The sequence below is a fragment of the Chelonoidis abingdonii genome, chromosome 24 (assembly GCF_003597395.2).
Source record: "Chelonoidis abingdonii isolate Lonesome George chromosome 24, CheloAbing_2.0, whole genome shotgun sequence".
Classification (NCBI taxonomy): domain Eukaryota; kingdom Metazoa; phylum Chordata; order Testudines; family Testudinidae; genus Chelonoidis; species Chelonoidis abingdonii.
This window is the reverse complement of record NC_133792.1, coordinates 23854005-23867773: the sequence shown is the minus strand read 5'-3', so window position 1 is coordinate 23867773 and position 13769 is coordinate 23854005. Positions and strand designations below refer to the sequence as shown.

General features: G+C 51.1%; 1 protein-coding gene across 4 annotated transcripts in view; it reads right to left on the bottom strand.

Moving 5' to 3' along the window:
• ADGRD2 (adhesion G protein-coupled receptor D2) overlaps window positions 1–13769 on the bottom strand; it is a 76990-nt gene that overhangs the window by 3773 nt on the left and 59448 nt on the right. For all 4 annotated transcript variants that reach the window (XM_032767718.2, XM_075060593.1, XM_075060594.1 and 1 more), the window contains one exon: window positions 11394–11424. In XM_032767718.2, the coding sequence (XP_032623609.1) occupies window positions 11394–11424 (31 nt within the window). The remainder of the gene's footprint in view (window positions 1–11393; window positions 11425–13769) is intronic.

Genomic DNA, 13769 nt, shown 5'->3' with positions numbered 1-13769 from the left:
CAAAAAACGGCGCCTCCCCAAAATTTTTTAAATGGTTGCAGCAGCCGCTGCGTAGTCTGAGCTGCCGGCAGCAGCAGCTGCCTGCAGCCCGGCAACTTAGGGCGCCCCGGGGTCAGCGCGCAGCCGCGGCAGCCCAGGGTGCCCCAGGTCAGGAAGCCGCTGCAGCAGCCCGGCAACCCAGGGCGTCCCCCGGGTCAGGGAGCTGCCGCAGTGGCGGTCCGGCAGCCCGGGGCGCTCCCGGCTCAGGGAGCCGCCGCGGCGGTCCGGCAGCCCGGGGCACCCTCCCCCGGGGTCAGGGAGCTGCGGCTCCGGCGGACCTGCCGCAGGCATGCCTGCGGCAGCGGTCAAGTAGCCGCGAGACCCGCGCGGGGGGCGGCGAAATGTCCCGGCGCCTAGGGCGTCAGAAATCCTAGCGCCGGCCCTGGGTACAGTCCCTGGCTCTGGTACTGATTTCCAGCATGAGTATAGGCAAGGCAATCATTGTTTGGGGTCTCAGATCCCACTCTGCAAAATAAGCTAACAGCACTGCCTTTCTCAGCACTCTTGTCACATTAGCATGTGAACATTATGGGCAGACCCTGGCTCTCACTATGTGGCTCAGTGTGGGCCTGGAGGTGCTATCATCAGATGGCTAATAATCATTACAGCTGGTTGAAATGTTCAAACAAGAAAACTAACAGCCCTTTTCACCATGAACATATTCTGCATAGAAGCAGTTTAGCAACGTTTGCGTTGAAACTTTATTGTTTTAAAAGTAAGAAAATGCCAAAAAAACCCCAAATCTAAATAAATGTGGGAGTGAGACTAAACTGACCCAAAAATTCATTTTAAAATCTCTCTTATTGCAGCCATGGAAGACAAACACAAACATTCAAATACAAATTTCAAAAAATGAAACAAGTTATTTCAAATTTTTGTGTGTGATGTTTTGCTTTTTGTTGTTTTGACCATTGCTAATAGATTTCTAAAGTCATTAGCCTCCTGGCTTGTCATCAGTATAATTTATGATGAACTTTAGGTCCGGCTGGCACAGGAGCTGGAGTGAGTCTGTTGCAGCACCCCCTAGAGGCCAGGGCAGGATTGTTGCCCCTTGGACACTCACCAGCACCAGGCTAAGTCTAAGCTGAAATGTCAGCTGCTGTCGCTGGAGCTGGCTTTATGCAACGCCTAATGAGTTGGCCTCAGGATAGCCTCTTGCCTCACTTGGCCTTGATTTGCTTCCGCTGACGTCAGCCAGCCCCCAGAAGTTACATACAGCTGAACATTACCCTTCGCTGACCAGGCCATGTACCCAGGAGCTGTGCTGTGTCAGAGCGGCCCTGGGGTCGGCCAGGCAGCACAGAGCTGGGGCATTATTGTATGTCTTGTGTGGCAGAAAGCACTTGACTTTGTGCCCAATGCTTCACAGCACTGCAGCCGCACAAACAGGCCAGCTGCAGTGGGCTGCCTGTTGGGCTGGATGTAGTTGCGGGGGCGTGAAAGAGGGGTTGTCAGGCTGGAAGAGGGGGCTCCTCATGCCTGCTCAGCCCAGGAGAATTGCAAAGTTGAGTCGTGCAAGCACCTGGGGGATGCTACAGGAACTGCTCTTGGTACCAGAGAGCCTGCTACACAAATCTTAGCAGTGCACAGAAGGTGCTGGGCTGTGGATTTTAGGTGATGGCTTGGGACAGGCATGCGTATGTGTATGCGCACGCATTTCTACTAGCTTTAAAGGACTCCAGGGTTCTAATCCTATCTTTGCCAGGGGCTTTCTAGATAAATCACTTAACCTGCCTATGAAATACAACTAATTCCTCCCTTTCTGGTGGGTGTGACCCCACCTAGCCTCTGAAACACCAGCAGCACCTTGAGCTTGTCCCAGGGTCGTTCTCCCTCGCTCAAGCCTGGATAATGCACCCAGCATTGTGGGCTCTGGTGTCAGACAGTTGCATTGACCCAGATCATCCCTTACAGGTGTAACGCTTAGAGGGAAGAGATGAGAGCAGAGGCCCAGCTCCCCGATCAGCTCCAAGCATTGCAAGTTCCCTAGACTTGTCTCTGGTGCAGCTGCCTCTGGGGTCCTTTTCTCAGGGGCTCCATGGTAGAGATAACAGAACGCCTCTGAAGCAGGTCAACGGTCAGTGCATAGACGAGGGGACAGAGGCCCTGAGAGGCTTCGTGGGATCCCCCAGGGGCAGAGTCAGGACTCGAACTCAGACGCCCAGGCTGCTGCCCGCCCGCCTAGCTGAGCAGCAGAAGGGGGCACTAGGCCGAGCAGCCATTCTGCTCTTGCTCCGCCAGGTCCAGTCTCTAAATTCCCCTGGGAAAGCAGCAGTGACTCTAGCCAGGGCAGGCTGGACACAGGTGCTAGGCATCGCCCAAGCCCTTAGCAGGGCAGACCATTCTCAGCATGACTGGGTAGCAAACCCTGAGCCATTTATCGCTACTGATGCTACCATGCCTGGCGGGGACAGTGAACCCTCCTCTCCTCGTGAGGGCAGCAGGAGCTGAGGCTACTCAGAGCCAAGCCAGCCTGTGCCGTTAAAGCAGAGCATGGAATTCAATGGAGTCTCATGAGGATGCCGTGCTGAGTGGTACTCAGATACTTGGGGCTGGGTGCCAGACACGCACCTAGATAGACTGGGCAAAGCTGTCAAGCCACATGAGGAGGAGTGCAGGCAGCCTGCTCTTTTCCACGCTACCAGCCAAATGGAGGCAGCAGGTAATGGGAGCATCAATGTGCACAGGCTCCCCCCTCCTGACACTGGAGCAGCTCCCAAGTCTGTGGAGAACTCACTGCCTGGGCTCAAGCACTGCAGCAGGACTCGTAGGGGGAAGGGAAAAACATAAAAGTCTCTTTTGTAGCAGTGGCGCACAATTCTCAGAGCACGCGCTGCCTTGTGCATGTCAGATGCGCGGTGCAGGTGGATGTGCAAAGCTTCCCAGCTGGAGGTGTTGCTAAGCAATTCAAGGGGCAATGCATATTTTAAGAAGCTGTTTGGTTTCATGCACTCGCTCCTTACTGGGGTCAAGCAACGCCTCTTACAGGTACAGCCTGCAGGCCTGACAAGAGTGAGTTCTTGTTTGCACCATGGAAGCAGAGGCTGCAGCAGGGGTTCCCTGCAGAAAAAATACTGCACCTGCCTAGGGGATCAGTTTGACTGTTAATATGCAGGTTAGCCTGAAAGTGTGTGAGCGTGACAGAGAGACAGAACATTTATACATCTGCTGCACGTGCTTCTGGGACCCCAACTCCTATATTTCCTTCCTCAAGGGGATTTAGTGAGCGGGTCCTTAGAGTTCAAGATTCCCCACTGCAGACACTGCCCCGGGAAGCGCAGCAGGTGGTGACTCTGCACAGCGGTGCTGCACTGTACCAGAGAATCACTTGTCCTGGGCTCAGGCACTTACCCAGAACTGCACAGAGGCACCCAGGAAGGTTAAGGAAAATTAAGAAATGTGAAGCCAATGCACATAAATGAAAGCACGTTAAACCCCAGCTGGATGAGCTAAGACAGGAGTAAAATTGCCTTAGTTCACTGGTACATTAGAAAGTTTTTCTGGCATAGCTATGTCAGCTAGGAGAGTGAAAAAATCACACCCCTGCAGTCAGCACAGCTGCCCCAGTGTCATCTTGGCTGGCATGGCTCAGTCTGTTGGGGCCTACCAAGCCCAGCAAAGCTCCCTTTTGCCACTTAAGCTGCATCTCCCTTCGGAGGTTTCCCTATATAGCTCAACTGATGCAGCTATACCGGAAAAACACTTTTCAGTGTAAACAAGGCTTGCGATCACTTTACTTGGGGTTTAACCGGATTTAACTTATGCACATGGACTTCACTCCTTTAGCTGATTCACTTTCATTCTCCTGAGCGTCGCCGAGCTGACATAGCCCCAGATTAACCAGAGCAGGGATGAGAAGCATCAGGATTAGATGGGGAGGGAGTCAGAGCTGCTACAACTGGCCCAAAGGAAAATATTCGAGCAGCAGGTGCCCTGGGCCTCGCTATCCTGCTAGATGCTGATACACGTGAAGGTTTATGTTTTACTACCTAGAACTAGTCGATGTGCACTTTATTTATTATTTCTGCCTTGCCAATATGTCCAGAGAAGTGGGAAACCTGTGAACTTTCTAGGTGACAATTTTTTTAAAATAAAAGATTCAATGTACCCTGCACAACTTGCTCCCCATGGAGAGAAACCATCGGCCAGAGACCAACAGCTGCTGGAGTCCTGCTAATGCAAGGTATGGCCCAGATCAACCCTTACAGCAATCACAGTGACTCTTACATAACCACATCCCAGAAAAGCTTCATCACATTTAACAATGCAAAAATAACATCCATCCATCCATCCCAGGCATTTCTACAGTCCCAATCCCAGTAGTATCTGCGGTAGGTGCTAATATCCTGAATCTAGTCTAAGGAGTTGTCAGAACCACCAAAGACACCATAAAAAAATTGAAACTGAGCTACTCCGTGGTGCTGGACCATTTTAAATAGTGGGGGTGCTGAAAGCCAGTCCCCTGACCCCGTTCGTCCCCTCCCCAAGAGCTGGGACCATCTCTGAGGGAGGGGGGTGGACCTGGACAGGTGTAAGGGGGCCAAGGCTGGGGCCACAGCTAGGGCTGAGTGCGGGGTTGGCAGCTGGGACCCCTTGGCCACGTGCGGGGCCAGAAATGGAGGTGCAGGGCCATTGGCTGGGACCCCTGGATGCAGGGCCAGGACCTCCGGGTTCAGGGCCTGAAGCGGAGGCATGGGGCTGGGACCCAGCATGCAGGGCTGGAAGTGGAGCCCCACATAAAACTTGGGGGTGCTAAGTTCCTGTGCCTATGGAGTTAATGTATGCAGATGGGCCTCCATGAAGGCACTGTGCCTTTCATTAACACAGTCTCTGCCGGTTTCCCCTTTTAATCTTCTTTAAGAGGAATAAAAACAGCACTGCACAAAACAATCCCCATTAGACATCATCTTCCTGGAGGAACTGTCATCGGGGCCTTTGAGAACTGAATGTTTGACTGTGAGATCGAAAGGGACACGAATTATCTTAGGAAACAAAGTACATTGTGCAGCAGCTTTTGTGTTCACGGAATATTTAAACCAGAAAGGAAATATTTATTTTACTCGGATACATCGTCTCCTGACAGAGGCAGCACAGAGCCCTCCTTTTGTCTAACTGCCGGCTTCAGAAGCCCTCAAACGCATCTGAACAGCCTGAGGTGTGCACTAGCGGGGGTAATGCTGAGCCGGACAGGTTGCCTTGGCCAAACTGCAAGCCCCGCAGGACAAGGAGCAGTCTCACCTAAGGCTCAGGTAAGCAATATTCACAGGCTGGACTCTGGCCCAGCTCCATTGATTACCATTGAAGTTAGGAGCCTAAACATGGGCCAGGCTCTGGGCTTCTGCCATCAGCGGTGAAGAAATGTCAGCGTACCCTGCGTGCAGCTATGTCCTCGCATTTGGGGTGCACTGCTTACCGGCCGGGCAGCAGCCCAGCTCTGGCTCCAACTGATTGCGTTAGCTTGGGCAAGTCATTTACCCAGTGAGGGCAATTACCCACTGGAACAATTTACCAAGGGGCATGGTAGATTCTCCATCACACCACCATTAAACCAAGATGGGGTGTGTGTCTGTAAGCTCTGCTCTAGGGAGGATTTGGGGCAGTTCCCTGGCCTGTGTCATGCAGCAGGTCAGAGCAGATGATCACAGTGGCCCCTTCGTGCCTTGGAATCTATGAAAAGTCTCATCCATTTGCCCGGCTGTAAAATAGAGGGAACAGTCCTGACTTACCGCCCTGAGGTGCCGTGAGCCTTAACTCCTGCAGGGTTATAAAGTGCTTTAAGACGCTTTTCCTAGAGGCAGCGCCAGGCACCATCACTAATTACTAATTATTAGTGATTATAAAGACAAAGCGGCCATGCTTTATGCTGCTTGGATTCTATGCCAGCCAACCCAGTGCAACAGCCCCAGTTCTACGGGCAATTACAGTTTCCTGCCGCAGAACAGCAATTCAATCAGCAGCGTTGCGGGTGCACAGAACTAAACTGAGGCATTCTTCGGCTTCTTAAGAGACTTTGGCCTCTTGACCATTTTAGGAAAGGTGCTATACTTTCCTACCCAACCCTTTGCAATTTCCAGTTTACCATTCCTCTGGGGCTTGCGGAGAAGCCCCCAGGTCCTAAGACCCCTCCCTCCCCAGCCCAACACTTCTGTTGTCTGCAATCTACTTCTCATCAGTTCTCCTCTTCTTGGCTGGCTGGATATTCCTCTCTGCAATAATACAGGGCACATGTCAGCTGTTTGTCACCCAAAGACCTCCACACTGACAGTGGGGCTGGGAAGAGAATGAGGCACATTCGGGTCACAGAGTGAATCACTTGCAGTGTCTGGGCTAGAAGCCAAGTTTTCCACGTTGACCACTGCACCTCACTTCTCCCTTTGGTTTGGGAGGTACCCCTAGCTTTACCCGCACATTAGAGCTGATCTGGACGGGCGTACAGTGCTTTCCTGCAGTTTTTGCCCTTGGGCAATCCTGCATCTGGCTTTGGGAACTCAAAAACTACAGGTTCTCTACAGCTCGAGGGAGGAATTTTGCTCCTACCATGATCAGCTGGTGACAGATTTTCCTTTCACAAAGCTAACAAATGGCTCTGGCACCAACAGCCGGTGCAAAAATGCACTCAGGAGGCAGAGAGGGGTCTGCATTGCCTGGATGCACGTCCTGGGTCCCTGAACTCAGCTCAGCCAGCAAACCTGTTCTCTCTGCCAGCTGTGCACAATAGTGGGAGATTGGCGAAGATAATGGAGGAATCCAGTCAAAGGTCTGGTCTACACTACGCGTTTAAATCGATTTAAAGAGCGTTAAATCGATTTAACGCTGTACCCATCCACACTACAACGCCCTTTATATCGATATAAAGGGCTCTTTAAATCAATTTCTGTACTCCACCCCAACAAGAGGAGTAGCGCTAAATTCGATATTAACAATTCGGAGTACGGTTAGTGTGGACGGAAATCGACGTTATTGGCCTCCGGGCGGTATCCCACAGTGCACCACCGACCTGCTCTGGCCACAATCTGAACTCGGATGCCAGCAGGCAGGTAAACAGGAAAAGCCCCGCGAACTTGACAATTATACTTCCTGCTTGCCCCAGCGTGGAGCTCTGAATCAGCACGGGTTGGTGATGCAGTCTCAAATCCAAAAAGAGCTCCAGCATGCATGGACCGAACGGAAGAACTCGATCTCACGCTGTATGGGGGAGACAAATCTGTTGTATCAGAGCTCGTTACAGAACACGAAATGCCAACAGCATTGAAAAAAATAACCTCCAGGATACACAGCGCTGCACGTGACAAGCTTAACGGGAAGCCAGAGACCTCAAATGACGGCTCATGGAAGGGGAGGGGCAGGGTACTGGAGGACTCCAGCTATCGCACGTCCCGCAGTCTCTGAAAAGTATTTGTATTCTTGGCTGAGCTCCCATGTCATGTAGGTTTCAAACACGGTCTTCGGCGTTGGTCATGGAACACTTCTCAGTTTCTTCCCCTCCACCATCATATGAAGAAAAGGGAAAGAAATATCCTTGACTACTTCAATGTACCCTATGGATGATGCTGCTGCAGACGCGATGCTACCAGCAAGTGAAGAGCAGTATCCGCTCCATCTCCCTCTCCCCCTCGGTGGTGGAACGTGCTATAGGACTGCCACATACTAGAGAACCCATGCCTGATTAATTGCTCATATCATGAGGGAATTATTCCTGGTTACTCCAGTAGATAGGACAGAACGGCTAAATAAGCTCTTCATCCATAGCAAGTCCCCCCTCCCTTTCCATGTAATAGAAAAGACGCTGCTGGAACTGTCATAGCCCGGAGGCCCTGCCTCCAAGTCTCTGTTTCTTTTCCTGCATTCTTATAACTCATGACACAAATGTGGGGGGACACTGCCATGGAAGCCCAGGAAGGTTGGGAGAGGAGGGAAGCAACGGGTGTGGTGTTGCAGGGGCACCCCCTGTGAACTGACACGGAAGCAGCTGTGCTTTCGATACACTGGTTCTCTAATACACTTGCCTTTATTCTAGGCAGGACAGGACTCTATCTTTGAAACCATAAGGGAGGATTGACTCAGTCCTCAAGTGAGTCAATCCCATTTTGCTTTGCGTTGCGCCCCCGGCCGATTTCAGCCAGGGCCTCATGATAGCAGCGGACAGTACAGAGGGGAGAGATGACCATCATTTCTTGCCAGTTTTCTCCAGCAGTAGACGGTACAGAACAACTGGTAACCCATCTCTGCTATCATTGCAAAAGCAAGTGAATGCTGCTGTGTAGGCGCTGGAGTATCGCCTGTTGTCCGTGGCACAGTACACATACGGTGCCGGAAAAAAAAAGGCTGAACGGGCTCCATGGTGCCGTGCTATGGCGTCTGCCAGGGCAATCCAGGGAAAAACGGCGCGAAGGATTTCAGCTGATGTTTCCCGGAGGAAGGACAAATGACTGACTGACATTTACCAGAACCCCCGCGACAATTAAGATTCAACCCTGAATTCAAGGGTGGGGGAGACTGCGGGAACTATGGGATAGCTACGGAAGTGGCTACCCACAATGCAACGCTTTCAGAAATCGATGTTAGTTAGCCTCGGAGCATGGACGCACAACGCCGAATTACTGTGCCTAGTGTGGCCGCATGAAATCGAAATTATAATATCAGTTTTATAAAACCGATTTTAGCAAATTCGATTTTATCCCGTAGTGTAGACGTGGCCAAAGTCTCTTGCCTTATTTCTGACAAGGCAGAGAGTCGGCTGCCTGGGAACCAATGGGAGCCAGCCTCTGGGCACAGCAGTGCGAATTTCTAAGCATGGCATCTGCCTTCAACAGCTGTCCAGCCAAGTGCTCCCCCGTACCAGGCAGAAACCTCGCCTCACTGCTTCGTTGGAGCTGTGACCTTGAGCAGATTCCTTTGGTTGTACCCAGGAAACTCCTCAAACAGAGGTGAGTAGTGGGCTGACCTAGCCTGGGGGAGCTGGAATGTGCCTAGCTAGGGACAAAGGACAGGAACAGAGCTCTCAGGTGAAACCCCTCCCTTGGCAGCGGGAGCACCAGCCTCTGGAGAGGGGAGAATTCCCCCTTTGTCTATTGATGCTACTTACAGAGACCCCCACCCCACTATCTGAGCACCGTCCTCTTTACTGTATATATCCTCACAACATGTGCCCACCCACCCCTCCCAGAAAAGTGATCAATGATCCCGCAGCACCTGGCACTGACACCCAGCGATGTGCCTGGGCATGCACCCAGGTGGCGTGTTTTGACAGGAAGAGCTGCATGCATTGGGTGCAGGGGCAGGGTGGGGCCCTTTTAAATATCTGGCCAGTAGCGTCGCAATGGATCTGGCCCATCCTGTACCTAAAGCTGCTCTAAGCATCTACAAGCGGTGGCAGCGCTCCTGCCAGAGGCTGTGGCACAAGGAGCTGGTGACTGGCATGGTGCAGCATAGGGAGGGATAGAGGAGATGGCAAGAAAGATGTGGATACAGGAGCTCAGAGGTTCTTAACATGGGGAGGGGCCTGGGCACACGGGCTGTCCCCACCCATACGCCAAGTACGCGGCTGCGTAGAACACCAGGGAATTGGCAGCACCGTATTGCCTGGTGCCCTGTGCAGCTGCGTGCTGCTCCAGCCCCTTCTCCATGGCCCCAGCCCCACCTCTTCCCAGCCCTGCTCTGCCCCTGCCCCATCCCAGCCACGCCCTCACCCCGCTGAGGAGTGCAGCAGGGCCCAGCCTACACTCATGGGCAGCGGGAAGTGCAATGACCCAGCCCCAGCCGTGCCACCACTGAGTGCTGGGGGGTGATTCTGCCTGCCCCCCAAGTCAGCCCTGCCCCCCCCCCATGGGGGTGGGGCTGTGTAGGGCCCCAGAATAGCTAGGGACGGCCCTGGGGGCAGGGCACACAAGACGGCTCTTAGCAAGGCATGGCTCTGCGTGTCTCGAGTGCAGCAGGTATGTGCAGGGCATGGTGGGATTTGCAGAGCAGTGAGCTGTGAAACAGGATGCAAGAGATCCAATGTGGTGAACTGCTGGGAGATATGGTGCTGTGCATGCAAAGAGGCCCAGGATGGGGCGAGGGCATAGGTGCCGATTCTGTGGGTGCTCTGGGGCTGGAGCACCCATGGGGAAAATTTGGTGGGTGCTTTGCACCCACTGGCAGCCAAGCTCCTCTCCCTGCCCTCCCCACCTAATCTCCTCCTCTGAGCACACCATGTCCCCGCTTCTCTGCCTACCTCCCAGCACTTGCTGCCACAAAACAGCTGTTCCGTGGCATAACAAGTTCTGGGAGGGAGTGGGGAGTACCTGGAACGTGGTGCGCTCAGGGAAGGAGGCGGGGCTGGGGATTTGGGGAGGGGCTGGGGGTAGAGGGGAGTCAAGCACCCGCCAGCTCCAGCAGAAGTCAGCGCCTATGGGCAAGGGTAGCTAACATCACTTCCTCGGCACTAGCCCTGCTTGTGGAGCAAGGGAGTCTCCTAGCTGAGAGCCAGGTCAGTCTGAAATGTGGCATTTAATTGAGGCTGGGCCATATGGTGCTCTGTTGACATAAAAACACAAAAGCGGCCATACTGGGTCAGTCCAGTATCCTGTTTCTGACAGTGGCCAGTGCCAGGTACCCCAGAGGGAATGAACAGAACAGGGAATCATCAAGTGATCCATCCCCTGTCGCTCATTCCCAACTTCTGGCAAACAGAGGCTAGGGACACCATCCCTGCCCATCCTGGCTAATAACCATTGATGGACCTATCCTCCATCAACTTATCTAGTTCTTTTTTGAACCCTGTTATGGTCTTGGCCTTCACAACATCCTCTGGCAAGGAGTTCCACAGGTTGACTATGTGTTGTGTGAAGAAATATGTCCTTTTGTTTGTTTTAAATCTGCTGCCTATTAATTTCATTTGGTGACCCCTAGTTCTTGTGTTATTAGGAGGAGTAAATAACAGTTCCTTATTTACTTCCTCCACACCAGTCATGATTTTACAGACCTCAATCATATCCCCCTAGTCATCTCTTTTCCAAGCTGAAAAGGCCCAGTGTTGTTAATTTCCCCTCATACGGAAGCCGTTCCATGTCCCTAATAATTTTTGTTGCCCTGTTCGGAACCTTTTCCAGATCCAATATCTCCCCGCCCCCCCAGTATTTCAAGAAACACCTGAGCTGAGATTGTTTGAATGTTGCAATCTTGACAAAACACCGTATTTTGAAATTAAAAACAGAACAAGGAGAACATTTCTGCCTGTGTGCATGGATCCCCCCTTTCTGCGACCAGCCCTCCTCAGTGCAGATGCAGCGGTGCAATATGATTTTTAATACACTCTTCAAGACATTATCCCAAGCACAAAGAGAGGCGGAAATGAGGGAGGGAGAAGTTACCTGAGGATTTGAACGCTGTCAGCTCTACAGCCTGAAAGAGGGGAGAACACTCGTTAATTGGGATTTGCTCAGGGAGGGAGTTTCCAAGCCCCAGGGAGCCCAGATCTGTTCACAGCCACGTTCCCCAGCTCAGGGCAGGGCTTTTTTCCTGCCACCAATGCAGCCAAGAAGTCCTTTGCCGCATGCACTCTCCTTTCCCATCGCTCCCTGCAGCTCTGCTGCTTCACAGGGTGGGGAACTGCCCTGCCCCTCGTGTTGACGGAGCTTTGGTGAACTCTCCCACTGGTGCCAGCTGGGCATTCTCCCCAGTGCCCAGCATGCGTTCTTAGGGAGAGCCCCCCAAAAGTGGGCCTGTGGCATAAGAGACTTGCCCTGGCAGCATGCTTCGCTGAAAGTGGGGCTCCCGTCCTTGCCTGGGGCAATGCAGCAGATGGGGCACAGTGCTAGGACATACAGAACAATCCAACACAAGAGGGGACCGGACCGGCTAACCCATGCCAGCTTTTCCATCTCTTACTGCATGGATGGAGCATAGGGCCCCCCCAGAGCCAGCCGTGGGACCCAGGCAGGCCCTAGTAAAGACCACCTGCACCATAAGGCACCCTGGGGTCACCACCTCCACCCTCTCTTCCACAAAATATTTACTAATTTAAGGCCTAATCCTGGCAATGGTTTCCCAGCATCCCTAGCTCCACGCATTCACAGATCTGGCAGGCTCCGAACAACCACAAGATTGACTTAAAAATCACAAGGCTTGTTTAAATGATAAACTTTAGATAGGAATGGTAGAGCTGTTTCTATCCCCTAAGCACTGCTGACAAGGGTGGGAAGGATTCACATTCAGATATCTTGATACAAAACAGGAGGCCAACCTGATCTCTTTTGAAGAAAAACAGTATCAGCCTCAGCCTCTAGGTCAGTGGTTCTCAAACTGGGGTTCGTGAAATGTTACAGGGGGCTCTCGGGAAAAAATTCCCTAATGGTGGACAGAGCTGTCCCTAGGAACCCTGGCATGGGGCCCCTGGACTTCCATGAGCTAAGCAGATCAAAGCAAGCATATCTATCACACTGAGGAGATTTATACTTCAAGACTCCTTATAAGAAATGGAAAACGAGGTGGATACTTTTTGCTGTTTTTAAAATTATGATGAAGAACAAGTTTAAGCTTTGTTGTAACGTGCATTGTTTGCCTGGACTACTCAAGACCTGAATGCTTGTGCAGGAGGAACTCTTTGAGTTGGCTTCTTAAATACCTTCATGCTGTTTCACATCTGATACTTCTTGATGAAACCTAGGAGCTTTGTCTTATAACAGGTTTATTCAAAGTGATACAAGCTACGAAAGAGAGATCTTGGAAACGTGTTTCATTTTCATAATGTAATAAAAATACTGTAATGATAAATAACAATGAATAATAAATAGGATGTCATAAGCATGTAATAAAAAAAATTATATTTCCAAGCTCACTGCTTTTATAATTTATACTCAGGTAAAGGAGAAAATCCCTGGAAATATTCATTTTTAGGAGGGGGTCGCGAGACTTGACATTTCAGTGAAAGGGATTCACAGGTTGTTTAAGTTTGGGAACCACTGCTCTAGGTTCTACTGTTCTTCATCTTAACATCATCAATTTTGCTTCCAATGGGGACCTGTCCTGACTGCCCTGCTCAGTGAACGGCAGTGACTCCTGTTCAGCTGCAGCATTTGCACAGTCTACACAACAAGGGGCACAATGAACCAGCACCACGAGGCTGGGGGGGTTGACGCACTGGGAGGTGCCAAATCCCCAAAACCTTTCACCAAAAAATGCATCAAGTAAAACGTGGATGAAATGCAGTGACAAGCACTCTGATGTTTGCACCTAACAGAGCACAGCATTTCATCATTTTAAGTGTTTTTGGACTTATTGTAAAAAATAGTTTCTTAATCAGAACGAGGCTACATTCAACGATATTGTTCTGAATTCACAGCTCACGCTGTCACTTACATAAGGGATTCAGTCGGGGAGCTGAAACAATACCAGTGACTTATTTAACTAATCTGCACTACAGGCTCTAGCTAGTCAACTGCAAGCTGCATTGACACATATAGCACAAGCTGCAACAATGCACAAATCTTACATTCAAAACACGCTTACAATGAATATATCAGCTTCAAAATTCACTTGTGGAGCTCAAACGTTCATGAAGAGAGAACATGAAAGAGTTGCAAAAAAGTCACTTGTGAAGACAAACGAATATTTAAACAAAAACTGGCTCAGCCGTGCTTCCTCCCACACTGGCTCCTTGGGTACCAGGGAATTTTGTATTTTGATTGTTGTTGAATTTGTATTGTTTAGAAAAGGAAAAATAAAACATTTTAAATAAAAATATTTAA